The sequence below is a fragment of the Homalodisca vitripennis genome, chromosome 1, assembly GCF_021130785.1.
Source record: "Homalodisca vitripennis isolate AUS2020 chromosome 1, UT_GWSS_2.1, whole genome shotgun sequence".
NCBI classification, from domain to species: domain Eukaryota; kingdom Metazoa; phylum Arthropoda; class Insecta; order Hemiptera; family Cicadellidae; genus Homalodisca; species Homalodisca vitripennis.
Window position 1 is genome coordinate 187,425,788 of NC_060207.1, and position 13,655 is coordinate 187,439,442.

The 13,655-nt window shown below is 34.3% G+C and overlaps 1 protein-coding gene across 2 annotated transcripts in view; it reads right to left on the bottom strand.

The window, feature by feature from the left end:
• LOC124352915 overlaps window positions 1-13,655 on the bottom strand; it is a 92,425-nt gene that overhangs the window by 66,701 nt on the left and 12,069 nt on the right. For both annotated transcript variants that reach the window (XM_046802642.1, XM_046802643.1), the window contains exons 3-5: window positions 11,115-11,392; window positions 6,716-6,838; window positions 2,990-3,110 (exon numbers count right to left, since the gene is read on the bottom strand). In XM_046802642.1, the coding sequence (XP_046658598.1) occupies window positions 2,990-3,110; window positions 6,716-6,838; window positions 11,115-11,392 (522 nt within the window). The remainder of the gene's footprint in view (window positions 1-2,989; window positions 3,111-6,715; window positions 6,839-11,114; window positions 11,393-13,655) is intronic.

Here is a 13,655-nt window from a genome sequence, read left to right on the forward strand (position 1 = left end):
AAGGTTACCCAGGACATCACTGAGAAAAATAGGCTTTACTCCTTGTACCTTAGAACCAAAAGACAATACAGAAGTAGTGTGGATGCAGCAAAGAAACGTTCCAATATGCAAGCAATCGAGACGGCTAAAAATCCTTGTAAGGCAGCATGGAATCTAGTAAATAGTACTTATAAGAAAAAATCTGAATCCAAATGCAGTGCCAGTCCGGATGAATTTAATTTGTTTCTCTTAAACGAAGTTGACAAAATCGTAAATTCTGCTGCAACCAACAACACCAATGCCAATTCGCTTTTGCCTGGGTGCACAGGTTCCGTACCACAGTCTAATAGGCCTACTACCAATCTCTCGAGCTGGTCCCCAGTAACACCTAAGCAAATATTACAAATTGTACAAAACTTTAAGAGCTCTCAGAGCCAGGACATCTACGGAATGAATGTAGTTATGTTGAAGCATGTCATCGATGCTATAGCCTATCCTTTGAGTTTTGTTCTTAACGCCTGTATGAGCTGTGGAGCTTTCCCTGAGTCACTTAAGGTATCTAGAACCGTACCGGTCTTCAAGAAGGGTGACCCGGAGGCTATGGGGAGTTATAGGCCGATATCGGTGATACCAGTTTTCGCCAAGGTTTATGAGTCTGTGATCAAAGGTCAAATTGTAAACTACTTTGAACATGAAAATCTCTTCTCTGAATCTCAACATGGATTCAGGAAGAATAGATCTACTGTGACAGCGGTTCTGAGTTTGGTTAGCCAGGTCCTAGAGAGCTTCGAGGCTGGTGATTCAACTGCACTTGTTCTGGCCGACTTAAGCAAGGCGTTTGATTGTGTTCCGCATAGTCAACTGCTGGATAAACTGAGAGCCTATGGTGTTGATGGAATGGTTTTACAGGTTTTTAGGTCCTACTTCACAGACAGAAAACAGATCCTGTGCACCGGCGGAGCGCATTCCCAACCTCAAGCAGTGAAATATGGTGTTCCTCAGGGTTCGGTCATTGGCCCAGTCCTATTTCTAATTACAATTAATGACATCAGCCAGCTGGGTGACATGCTTCTGTTTGCAGATGATACCTCCATCTTTGCTCGTGGCGATACACCAGAAAACGCCAGGCTTGCTGCTCTACAAACATTTACCAGCGCAAAGGAATGGTTTGCCGCGAATGGCTTGTGCCTGAACGAGGGGAAAACCCAGGAGATGATGTGCACTCTTTCCAGATCTGACAACAATTTTGGCCTGAGCGAAGTTAAGCTCCTGGGATTTATTCTTGACCCAGGGCTTACATGGAGGAGCCATACGAATAGTGTATGCATCAGACTCTCTAGAGCCCTGCATCTACTGCGGAGACTGAAACCTATGCTGACTAATAAGTATCTTTTGACAGTTTACTTCGCCATGTTCCACAGCCATATCAGCTATGGGCTGCACATATGGGGCCATGCTGCTGGATGTAAGGATATTCTTCTCCTCCAAAAGAAAGCTCTTCGTGTCATCTCGCCTCCAGGGTTTCTGGATAGCTGTAGGCCTATCTTTGTGAGTCTTAAAATTCTCACAGTCTATGGTCAGTACATCCTTTCCTGCCTGACCAATTTAAAACTTAACATCTCAGACTTTGCTGAAAGAAACGAACTCCATACCTACAACACCAGGAAGAAGCACCATCTGGATGTACCTTTTTGTAGGCTTAGTAAGAAGAAGAACTGCTATCCTAGCTTAGCGCTTCGCATGTATAATGCCCTTCCAGATAATCTCAAAGAACTCAACCCTCCTCACTTTGAAACCCAACTTAAAAGCTGGCTATTGTGTAGGCCCTTTTATTCAGTCGGGGAGTTCTTCGATGCACTATCATAAGCCCTGGCGCCATGTAAAAATGTAAATATTGTAAATATTCTAAAATTCATTTTACTTTGACGCTGTCTATCCAGTTGTACTGGTCATCGACTAAGGTGGAGGTAATTAAGGTAATTAAGGTAATTAAATTAAATACTGAAAACTATCAATGTTGAAGAAGGTTTCACTTGAGAGGATGCACAGCTTTTATTGGGTCTGATTCACTTTCTGATATTGGCCTTTACGTAGCACATACATTGAGACATGATGGCTTGTGGGAAACTTGTGACGATCTTAAGGCCAAAACACTGCCGTACGCACTAAAAGAAAGAGTAAAATGCCATTTAATTCTTTATACTGGATAACTCAAGTACCTTAACTTTGTTTTAATGAAATCAAATTTGATTGCTTTATGTTTACACAAGTTTACATTTGACACAGTATTTATTCTATTTAATGTAACAGTTTAAATGGGTTATTTAAGTAGTAATATTATTTATTTATATACAATTACGTATGCTACATCTTATTATGATCTTAATGGTTAATATGTATTCAACAGATTAACTTTCTGAAATATGTGTGTTTTAAATTTTTTTATTAAATAGAAGTTTTACTTCCTGTTGATTGTAGTGTACATCACATTCTATTGAATATTAGTTTATTACCAGGTAAATGATTTTAATCATTATTTAAATAAAGTATTTTTGTTTGTGTTGTGTTGGGGGCTTTACCATTTACTGCCTATTTTTATATGTAATGCTAATATTTATATTTAGTGTTTAATGTTTAAATGTTATTTCTTTATGTTTTATCTATGCAAGTTATATTTTATTTATATTAATGCTTAGCGTTCAATGTTTTATGTTTGAATTTTATTACTACATGTCTTATCAATACAATTTATATTTTATATTTTAATTTAGGCTAGATGTTTTTAACAAATGGACATGTCATTTACCATAAGGTAATTAATTACTGTTATATGGTGTTATGTTACAACATAAAAAAATAAAACATGTGGTGGCAAGATACTTGTCAACAAAGAATTAACTTACATCTGACAAGTCAGTTCAATGGATACTACTATGATTAAAAATTACACTTTAACCTAATAAGAAAAATTGATATCAAAATACAAATGAAAAGAGCAAGTGCCTCTGACCTTGACTATGGTACACCGGAGCGCAGAGGCGTGCACAGCACAAGCGTCTGGATCTGGTCGGAACAACCTGTCAGTGGTAACAACCTTGGTGATGTTGCTGTCACAGTCCAACACCTTCACCCTGTACAGTTTTACACACTTAAATTAACTGTGGTGGAAACAAACCAGTTATAAAATACTAAAAATGAGCTGATGAGCACAATAAATTACAATTTATACAAAAGACCAAACACAGCACTTGGTCCTTCCCTGCAATACATGCATACAACTATTAATCTGTACAATATTTTACATCATAAAATATTGCATTTCTTAAATAAAAATGTTCCATACTATGCTTTCTAAATTTTACTTCATATACTTTTGTGGTGTTTATAAATTACAGTATTTTATTTTACATGGTTGTTACTTTTTCAGTGTTAAGCACTTTTCTTTAACTAAACTAATTTCCATGATCAAGTGTAAACTCTTGTATCCGAATAGTTTAAACAGTAAGTTTGATTTCACTAATAAATTCTCTAATTAATTAATTAACTTATACAATTTTTAATTTATACAGGGTGGCGCAAAAAGAACGCATGGATTTGAGTAACATAGTACCAATGGAGGGGAGCAGTCAGTGACTGCCGAGCGACGCCATTTTGTTGGTTGGAGCGTCCAGTTTTAGTAGCAATGGAGCAGTGGAACGTGCAGCATCGCGTGTTTGCTGTTGAACACTATTTCAAATCAAATGAATCTGTCATCAAATTTCGTTTACAGTTTAATGTCACGCGTAATGGTTCGGTACCTGATCGCAACTCGATACTTCGTTGGGTTAACTCGTTTCGTACAACAGGATCAGTGTTGAAGAGTAAATCGACTGGTCGCCCTCGTACGGCGCGAACTCTTCAAAATGTTGAACATGTCAGAGCCTCAGTTATTGAAAGTCCTCACCGCTCGACTAGACAGCATACTCCGACCTTAGGGATATCACGTCGATCGTTACAGCGCATCCTGACATAAGAGTTACAATTCCACCCTTACAAGATAATGATTTTTCAGAAGCTCCGTGAACATGACTTTCACGAACGAAGAGCTTTTTACGCGAGAATGCTTGATGTCGTTGGATCTGACAATAATGTTGTAATGCTAAGTGATGAAGCTCATTTCCACTTGAATGGCTCAGTAAACAAGCAGAATTGCCGCTACTGGGCAGCTCACAACCCACAGGAAATGCATATATAAACCACTGCATTGCCCTAAAGTTACAGTATGGTGTGGAGTCTCTACAATTGGCATCGTTGGACCTTATTTTTTTGAAGAGCGTGACCAAACTGTCACTGTTAATTCTGAACGTTACGTGACAATGCTACGCACATTTTTGCAGCCAAATCTTGAAGCTCTGGGGAGGTCGATATGGAACAAACATGGTTTCAACATGATGGAGCCACAGCCCACACGAGTAATCAATCTATGGCTGTCGTTCAAGGATTGTTTCCTGGTCACGTGATTTCACGTTTCTGCGATCTCCATTGGCCTCCACGTTCGCCAGATCTGACGCAGAGCGACTTCTTTTTATGGGAACACCTGAAATTCAAAGTTTACCCTCGTAAACCTCGGTCTCAACACCTGACTCTCAAATTGGGTTGATTGATGATTGTTTTGGTGTAATTAAAATTTTGGTGTGATTAAAATTAACCAACTTATAGCCTTTTAAAATCCATGCGTTCTTTTTGCGCCACCCTGTATATAGTTGACATCGATTAGAAGTTATTATAGTTATTACTATTTAAATTATTTATTCAAACTCAAACATAGATTTTCATTTCATTTAATTATTTTCAATGGCCAAATTAATTTTAGTTTAACCCTTTGAGTGCCATGTATTTATTGAGTGGGTGTACTGAAAAGCGCCAGATATTTTTATAGTGGGTGAACCTAAAAGTGCCAGCAAGGTTTTCAAGGCACTTTGCAAGGTTCACAGTTTGATTATTTAATAAGCTATCAACATATATTTTTTTAATTTTCTCTGAAAACTCTGCCTAATTAACGTAAAATAACAAAGCTACTATAAAATTAAATTTAGGAATACCAAAAATGGACTTACCTAAAATAATTCCAGAATTTATTTATAAATTTAATTTTTCAACCAAATCATCATTACCAAAACAATTCATATCCTTTTCTTTGTCCATATCACTGGAAAGAGTATTCAATCGTCTATAAATCTTGAAAAATTCATATCATTATCTTCAATCATAAGTGAGTTATATAACTTTTAAGTAACTAATGTCACATTGTTTCCGGTAGCAATGTCAACCAAAATTTATATACGTGAGTTTCATGATTTAAAATTTGTAAATTAAACAAAAAAACTATACAAACACGCTTAAGCTTGATGAAAACTCCTTTGAAAGTACATATATACACATAAAAATCCAAATGAAATATTTACAACTCGGCCTAACCAGTGTTTTTAGCAACAGTGTTTAGGGAGGCATTTTGAATGTAAGCCTTACTTACATTTTACACACATAAATTATGTTATTTTTCGCTTGCTACCTGCCTGAGTGCTCACTCTGCTACAGATGCAGCAATTTTTTCTCTGTTATCAGGAATTTTTTCAATGAGACCATAAATAATACCTGTATCTCCACCAGCACCAACTCTACTAATGTTCGCCAAATCTGAAACATTGGGCCGGTTTTCTTGCAATGCAAGCCAATCCTTTGCTAAGTCCTCTACAACTGATATGGTATAATGTATCTACTTCAGAAATTATTACATTGCTCACAAAACTTTCGTCAAGGTATTCTTCTTCAACAACTCTCCTTATGTTATTCTCACTTAAAGGGGACCTTGAGCCATCCATAATTGTAAAAACAAGATGACAAACTATTCTCTCGACTAAAATAATATAATATTTACCAACAAAATATAAACAACTTCACTTCAGAACGTAACCTCAAACAACAACACAGTACGAACGCACTTAGAAATATGCGTCACAATCTGTTGACAGTGCCTTCTACATTGATTTTCTTCAGCCAATTGATCGGAACTGTACTATAACAATTTATTTTTAAAAGAACAGTTCTTCATGAACAATTTAATACGATATTAGTTTAAAAATATAAAGTTTTATATTTTTAGTGATTTTTTTCCTAAACATCCGGTAAAATCGGATGTTGGCACTTTTCGGCCAACTTTTGATGTCCAGTAGAATTGGACGTTGGCACTTTTCAGATCATTTTTGACGTCCGGTAAAATCGGATGTTGGCACTCAAACAGTTAAATAATTACAAAAATAAAACTAAAAAACTTGGTACTAAATGACAATATACTGAGTTCATATGTAAGCATTCATGCAGCATACTAAAATACAGTATTCTAAAATGTATTCACAATGTATATTCACATACAGTCATACATCATTCAATCAGTGAAATAGGATGTATTATTGAAACTTCATTATACCACAGTATGAATGAATTCTTAGTAATAAATAATCCTATGTTGTAAGATGCAATAAAAATGCAAATCCTAAAGTAATTAGGTTTTTAATTCATTTAATCTGGATAGTTGAATTGTATCCAAAGTTAGAACAACATCACAAAGTGTCTAAATATGATGCAATAAACTTTAGATAGAGAAATTTTTTTAATCAGACAATCTACTGTATTTTTTTCATATTAGTTTCATTTTGTTACAACATAGTAACCTAAAGCATAAGCCAGTACTAGTTACCTGCTTTCATTGATGGTTTGAAGAATAATTCCACGAAATATTCTGTTTCTATCAATGAAGCAAACAGATTCGGATGGTTTTGGGTTCTGACAATGCTCTAGAAGATCATTCTGGTACTTTCGCCTAAAAAATAAAACAAGAGGACAGTATTAGATATTTAGGTGTGATATTGGATTACCACAGAATTAAATTGGAAAACACATATTTCATTGATTAAAAAAAGTTAATAAATATTCTTAGGATCTTTTACTTTTTAAGAAGGATGTGTAAAAATGGCCTAATGAGAACACTTTATTTTTCTTTAGTTCACAGTTGAATAAGTTATGGTATAGAGTACTGGGGTGGAACTTACATAACCAATTTAAAACCACTCATAACAATACAAAAGTATTTTGTAAGAATAGTAGCTAAAGGAAATAAATATGACTCATCTTGGCCAATATTTGGATCTTTAAAGATATTACCAATAAGAAATATGTATGTTTATAAAGTTATGAAGGTTTTTTAACAGAAGTAGGAATAGTTATGATTATTATAATGCATATAAAGGAAAATTACGAAATTCTGATAATGTAGCTGTAACTAGACCATCAAAAACCTTTTTCACTAAAACATATAACTTTTTAGCCCCTCTGATATTCAATAGATTGCCTAACAAAATAAAAACTTTAGATACTTTACACAAATTTATTAGAAAACTCCAAGATTGGTTAATCACAGTACAAGATATAAATGCATTGTTATTAGAAATCCAAAGTTTAAAAAAAAGTACTTATATAATTACAGTGATATTTTATAAATTGTTCTGTACTATTTGTATATGTGTGTGTGTAAGCATGTATTTTTGTGAATACGCAAGTGTAATGTGAATGTATGTGTGTATTGAGAATATGTATGTGTACATGTTCATAGTTGTATTAGTAAATATACGGATGCATATTGATGATATTCTATTGTAAAATTTGTGTAAAATTCTTGTGCTTGAGTATAGGTCGGAGTTTTTCTTTATTATTGTTAATATTCTAGATATTTAAGTTTAGTTAAAGCGGTTAATTTTGATAACTCAAGATACAGCTTTTTTTATTAAGTCTTTAATATTATATTGTTCAATGAGGCCTACTTACTTACATTAAATTGTTGATATAATTTAAAATAATATCTTTTATAAGAATTCAAATTTCATTTACTATTTTAATTCTTAGGGAGTTAGGCCAATAATACTGGAATATAGAGCCCTGTATTACTTGACAGCAATTTATTATCTAATAAGTACATGTTCTTTTCTCCAATCAGGCTTTGCCTTGGAGGTTTTATTTTCCAGAAAACCCCAACAAAAAACCTGTTCATTGTATTTTTCTTTTTGATTAACTGGTTAGTGTAAACTTGGTCAGCCTGACCAAATCATTTCTTGTTTTGTATATGCTATGTAATGTTTACTTTATTTTGAATTATTGTATTATTTTTGAATTATTGTATTATTTTTGAATTATTGTATTATTTTTGAATTATTGTATTATTTTTGAATTATTGTATTACTGTAATTATTGTATTATTGTTGGATTTGTTGTAATTATTTTTGTTATTTGGAAAATAAATTTATTTATTTATAAATGGTAACATTTCAATCACTAAAAATCTGGAATACTTCATTGTTTAAGAAATTATAATTAATGGTTGTGAGGAGATTAAAAACCTGAATAAGCCCAGGAAGGAAAAAGGTGTTGGAAGGGGATCGCTCTTCCCTTCTCACATTTAACGAGATAGCTCAACAGATGCTGTTGTTTAACAGTCTTACACAACAGCATCAATATGAAAAGTTTTTTAATTCACCCTTATTATTTTATATTTTTTCCTTCTTTAACATATTTGAAGACTTTTCTGTTACTTCCAATAAGAAAACAACATCTTGATTGTTGTCTGTAAGTGCTATATTATACCTTTAGGTGTAAACATAATGAATATGTTTTAATAAAATCTAATACTGACTGAACAAACAACTGAAACAGATAACATTTGAGGGTGGAGGAGTATTTTTATCTTTATAACCATTCAAAGTCAAAGTCAAATCATTTATTGCCACAAACAATACAAGGATTGCACAGGCAGAGGTCAAATTAAAGTAAAAATTATCTAAATTACTAAATTTAACATTACATACAGAACCAAAACATAACATACTAAAACTAGTCTTTCTTCTCAAGTAAGTAATCCTGGACACATTCCTTTTGAATTAAAAATTCTTTCAATTGGCTTTTTAAATTTGTTGGGCTCCTTAACATTCTTTAGATATTGTGGTAGAGAATTAAACAATGATATGCAGGAGGAATATGTTTTATTTCTGAAAAAAGTGGTGCTATGGCGAGGTAGGGTTATGTTATTGTTGTGACGGAGTTGGTATCTATGAGTATGTGTAATATGAGAAGTAAATAAACCAAAATTCTTGATTAGAAATGTCAGGCTGTTGAGGATGTATATTGATGGAAAAGTGAGTATGCCTTTCTCTCGAAATAGCGATCTGCATGACTGATTTCCGGCCAAGTGAAAAACTATCCGAACAGCTCTCTTCTGCAACCTGAAAACATACTGCGTCTTGGTGCTTTCATGGCCCCAAATTGGTACTGCATAAGATAAATAAGGGTAAAAACAACCATGATAAGCCAACAAGAGGATGTCAGCACTTTTGAAACAGGCAAGTCGAGACAATAAAAAAATACTGCTACTTAGCTTACCTGTAACTTTCTCAATCATTCATCATCCATAACCTCTCATCAGTTTATTTACTTACCTTATAACATAGATTCAATAGAAAAAAATAATCCTGGTATTAGCAGTACATTTATCATATCACAATCTATGTACTTTGCAGCAATGGGTCAAGTGTATTTTGGGGCATCTATGCAAGTAATGCCTGAAGTTAGGTGACACTCATAAATTTAAGTGCATCATTTGAACTCATGAATTACACAGGTGTGTTTATGTCAGTTTAAGTCCCATAAATCACCTCTTACTTCAGCGTCCTAGCTATACATTGGTATTTTTTTTCCATTTGTTCTAAGTGATTAACTATTTGGGATTTGTATGGCTGGCAAAAATAACATCTCAATAGCAAAAGAACTTTAAGGATTGAGTCACCTAATCAGAGAATGGTCTTTAATTACGAGGGTCGTTTCATAAGTCAGTGCAAAGTCCAAGAGATAACACTACTGGTGCATATTGAGATTATGTTCAGTTGGTAACATCTTGGAAGAACGCACACCCAAGTTTTAGTCTGATTGGTCAATTTCTTGTGTTTGACATTTGTTAAAATCGAGGAAGTCAAGTGATTTTTAAAAATTGGACAAAAAAGAATTTTGTGTGTTGATAAAACATTACTTAACAAAAGGCAAAACGCCTCCAGAGACTTCGATAAGACCAGTTTTATAAGTGGTTAAAAGTTTTGGACAGGCCATATGAGTACAAAAGACATTCTGAACGATCTGTTGAGGTCACAACTCCTGAAATCATGGAAAAATCCATGATATGGTGATGGAGAAGAGTAAAGGTGCATAAGATTGCTAGTGCTATGGGCATCTAAAGTGAACGGAACATAATATTTTACAATATTTGGCCATGAGAAAACTATCCACAATGTGAGTTCCGCGATTGACCAAAAACGAAATCATGTGAACTATTCTAAGCACGGTTTGCAGCGTTCCAGCACAACACACACGACTTGTGTTGTTTCGTCACTGTTGATGAAACGTGGATAGACCACTATACTCCTAAGACAAAAGGGCAATCTAAACAATGGGTTTCCAAGGAGCAATCTGCACCAAGAAAGGCAAAGATCCTTCCTTCAGCTGGGAAGGTTATGGCAACCGTCTTTTGGGATGCACAAGAAATAATCTTCATTGACTATATAGAAAAGCATAAAACCATTAGTGGTGAGAATTACTTATTGTTATTGGATTGTTTAAAAACTGAGCTACAACAAAACCTCGGACCTAACATCCAGAGTTCCTTCTGGCAATCATGGCTAGGGTTCTCTGTGGTAACATATGAACTTTTGTAAGTGGAACAAAATTACAAGATGAGTTGCAGGAACTGTGTGGGATCAGGTCATTCATCCTCATGTAACAAACAGTTAGGTAAGTAGTCAATATTGAAAGTACCAGCTCCCATGCTATTATTCCTTTATCACCTTCTCTTATATTTTTTTTTACTTTTTTATGTTCATGTTGCTGGCAATGTAAAAAATTCTAAGAATTATTTTCCACCTCAATCTCCACATATAGTTCCCCTTTCTTCTGTTTTGTAACTAAGATGTAAAGGATATTGAACTATATTTCCTTTAAATAAAAATGTGTTATAAACTATATATATTAATTTTTTTTTAATAGCTAAATAACTACATACTCACAACAAGGTTTTATGTAGAACTTTTGTATCCACTAATTTATCACAAAGCCAAAAGTTCCATGGACTGTCTCCTGTAAGAAACTGAAGCTGAACAAAATGATTCCCAACAGGAGGATAAGGAATGAACAAATTTGGCATTCCATCATCTAGCTCAAATTCACAGTTGATATCCACCAAACGTTCAACCAGTCGGGATATGAAATCCTTGGTATCCTTTAATCTTTCCTTTTTGATACTGGGTGACACCACTGCTTCAGCTCTAGCAATAGCATCTGTCACCTGAAACATTAGGCAGTGAATCATTAGCAAATTTATTATTCTACACCACAATTATTTATCTAAAAAATGATACACTAGAGTGGTTTGTCTCAAAAATAGATATTAGTGCTTAGAGAGTTTAGAGACATAACACAAAAAATAAAATACAACCAATCAAATTTTATGCCCCAATGGCTTCATACTGTGACCACTTTCACTTATTTGTTATGTAAACAATGTAAATTTATTACTAACACGGGTCCCACAGAACAGTTTGTGCTTATATACCAATGATTCTTCAAATTTAGAAAGCATCAGCAAATGAAGTAAACCAGGTGGAACTGATATCAAAAACAGAACTAATATGATACATTATTTTGCTTTAATCTCTAAAAAAACAATAAATTTGAATATCCAAATATAACATTTTATAATAAACAAATATAATACTCAACGTGTTCTGGACAAACCTTTGTGTGACGAACACAAATTATATGGGGAATATTTCATTTTTCTGGTTGGTAGTGAAGAATAGTTCACTGGATTCTACTGCAGCTGTAGTCAGCTATATGTTACATCACTTTCAGATGACATTATGTCATCCACAGTAGTTTCACACCTTTTTCTCATAAACACGCTTTTGTTTTAAAGAATTTAGTCTAAACAGTGGAAGTGTATGTTGTAAAATGGATGATCCTTTGTGACGATCTGAAATTGATAAAATAATTTACTTGCCCTCACCTCAAGGTGATTTATTTGTGGGACTAGGTGACGATGGAAGTGTTGAGGATATGGACGTTAGTGAAATTGATGACAGTGATAGTGTAATTGACAACACTGATTCTGAGCCTGATATTCAATCAAGTGATGGTTCAAAAAGCTGCTGAAAATAATTTTATGGGTGTAAACAATAAAGCAGACACTGATGTTGAAAATAGCATGGTAACTGCAGTGAACGGCTTTCCTAATGAACGTGATAATTGGGATATTTTTTAAGTTAAACAATAGATCATTTACACGCAAATGTATCACTACCAATGACTCTAAGCTAATTAACTTCTTTGAACAGTATCTTAATGCAATGTTATTCATTTAGATGGTCACGTAAACAAATCGAAATGCCCATGATATAATTTCTACATTAAAGGTAGGTTCAAAGATTGGCAAGATACCAATCCAGATGAAATTAAAAGTTTACAGGCTTGCTTTTGTAGTAACATCTACTGTTAGTAATACTTCCATGAATAAGTGCTTATTGGTTGACAAATGTTTTGCACAGTTTCTCAAGTACCTCAAAAGTAATGAGCTAAAACAGGTTTTGGTATCAATTTACATTAACGTGACCATGGAAAGGTATGTTCATTTTTTCCCCTAAAAATTACAATTTTTTCTGAAAACAATATTGAAGAAAAAATTCGTCAGTAACAAAAATCAAAGGAGCTACGATTTTTTTAAATCCTCTGAAAACTCCGTTTTTGACAGTTTCCTATAACTCCGCGTCTGCTCAAACTAAGGAAACTCTGTTAAAGATCATGAAAGAAAAAATTTTACCGGGAAGTAAAATTATTAGTGATTGTTGGCTTGCGTACGACTGCTTAGAGGACGAGGGGTTTGTACATGAGACAGTGAATCACTCAAAGGAGTTTGTGAACCCACGCAATCACGCCCACACAAATACCATCGAGCAGATGTGGAGAAGTGTTAAGGATACAATTCCGCGTTAGGGCAGGATAAAAACTCATTTTGTGGGGTATTTGGATGAATACCATTTTAAGGCGAAATACCCAAACCTCAATGAGCGGATCCACCATTTCTGGGTTGCGGCTGCAAAACTGTACCCACCTGAACATTAAGGTAAGTGATAAGTTACTGAAATGATGCTGACTAATACGTTAATCCTGTCAACGATGCCTGCCCGCTGCGCACTGCTTGCTCTTTTAGAAAAAAAATTAACTCGAGCTTGCAAAAGTCGAATCCCAGATCACGTGATTCCCCTGCTCCTTAACGCAATAATGTCCGCAAGGCATCAATATAATACAATAATATACTTTCCCCCCCAGTTCATATGCACCTGTGATAATAATACTTGGCTATAAATGCCCAACCCATGAAAAAAAGTCCATTTTCCATGGTCACGCTAATGTAAATAAATACCCAGGTTTCTATTCTTTTTCACTTTTCTAAAATGAATGCTATGTTTTTCAACCTAAAAGAAGCCGAGCTACACCTTGTTATAGATGAAATCATGATATCATTCCATGGTAGGCTACTTTTCCGCAAAGCT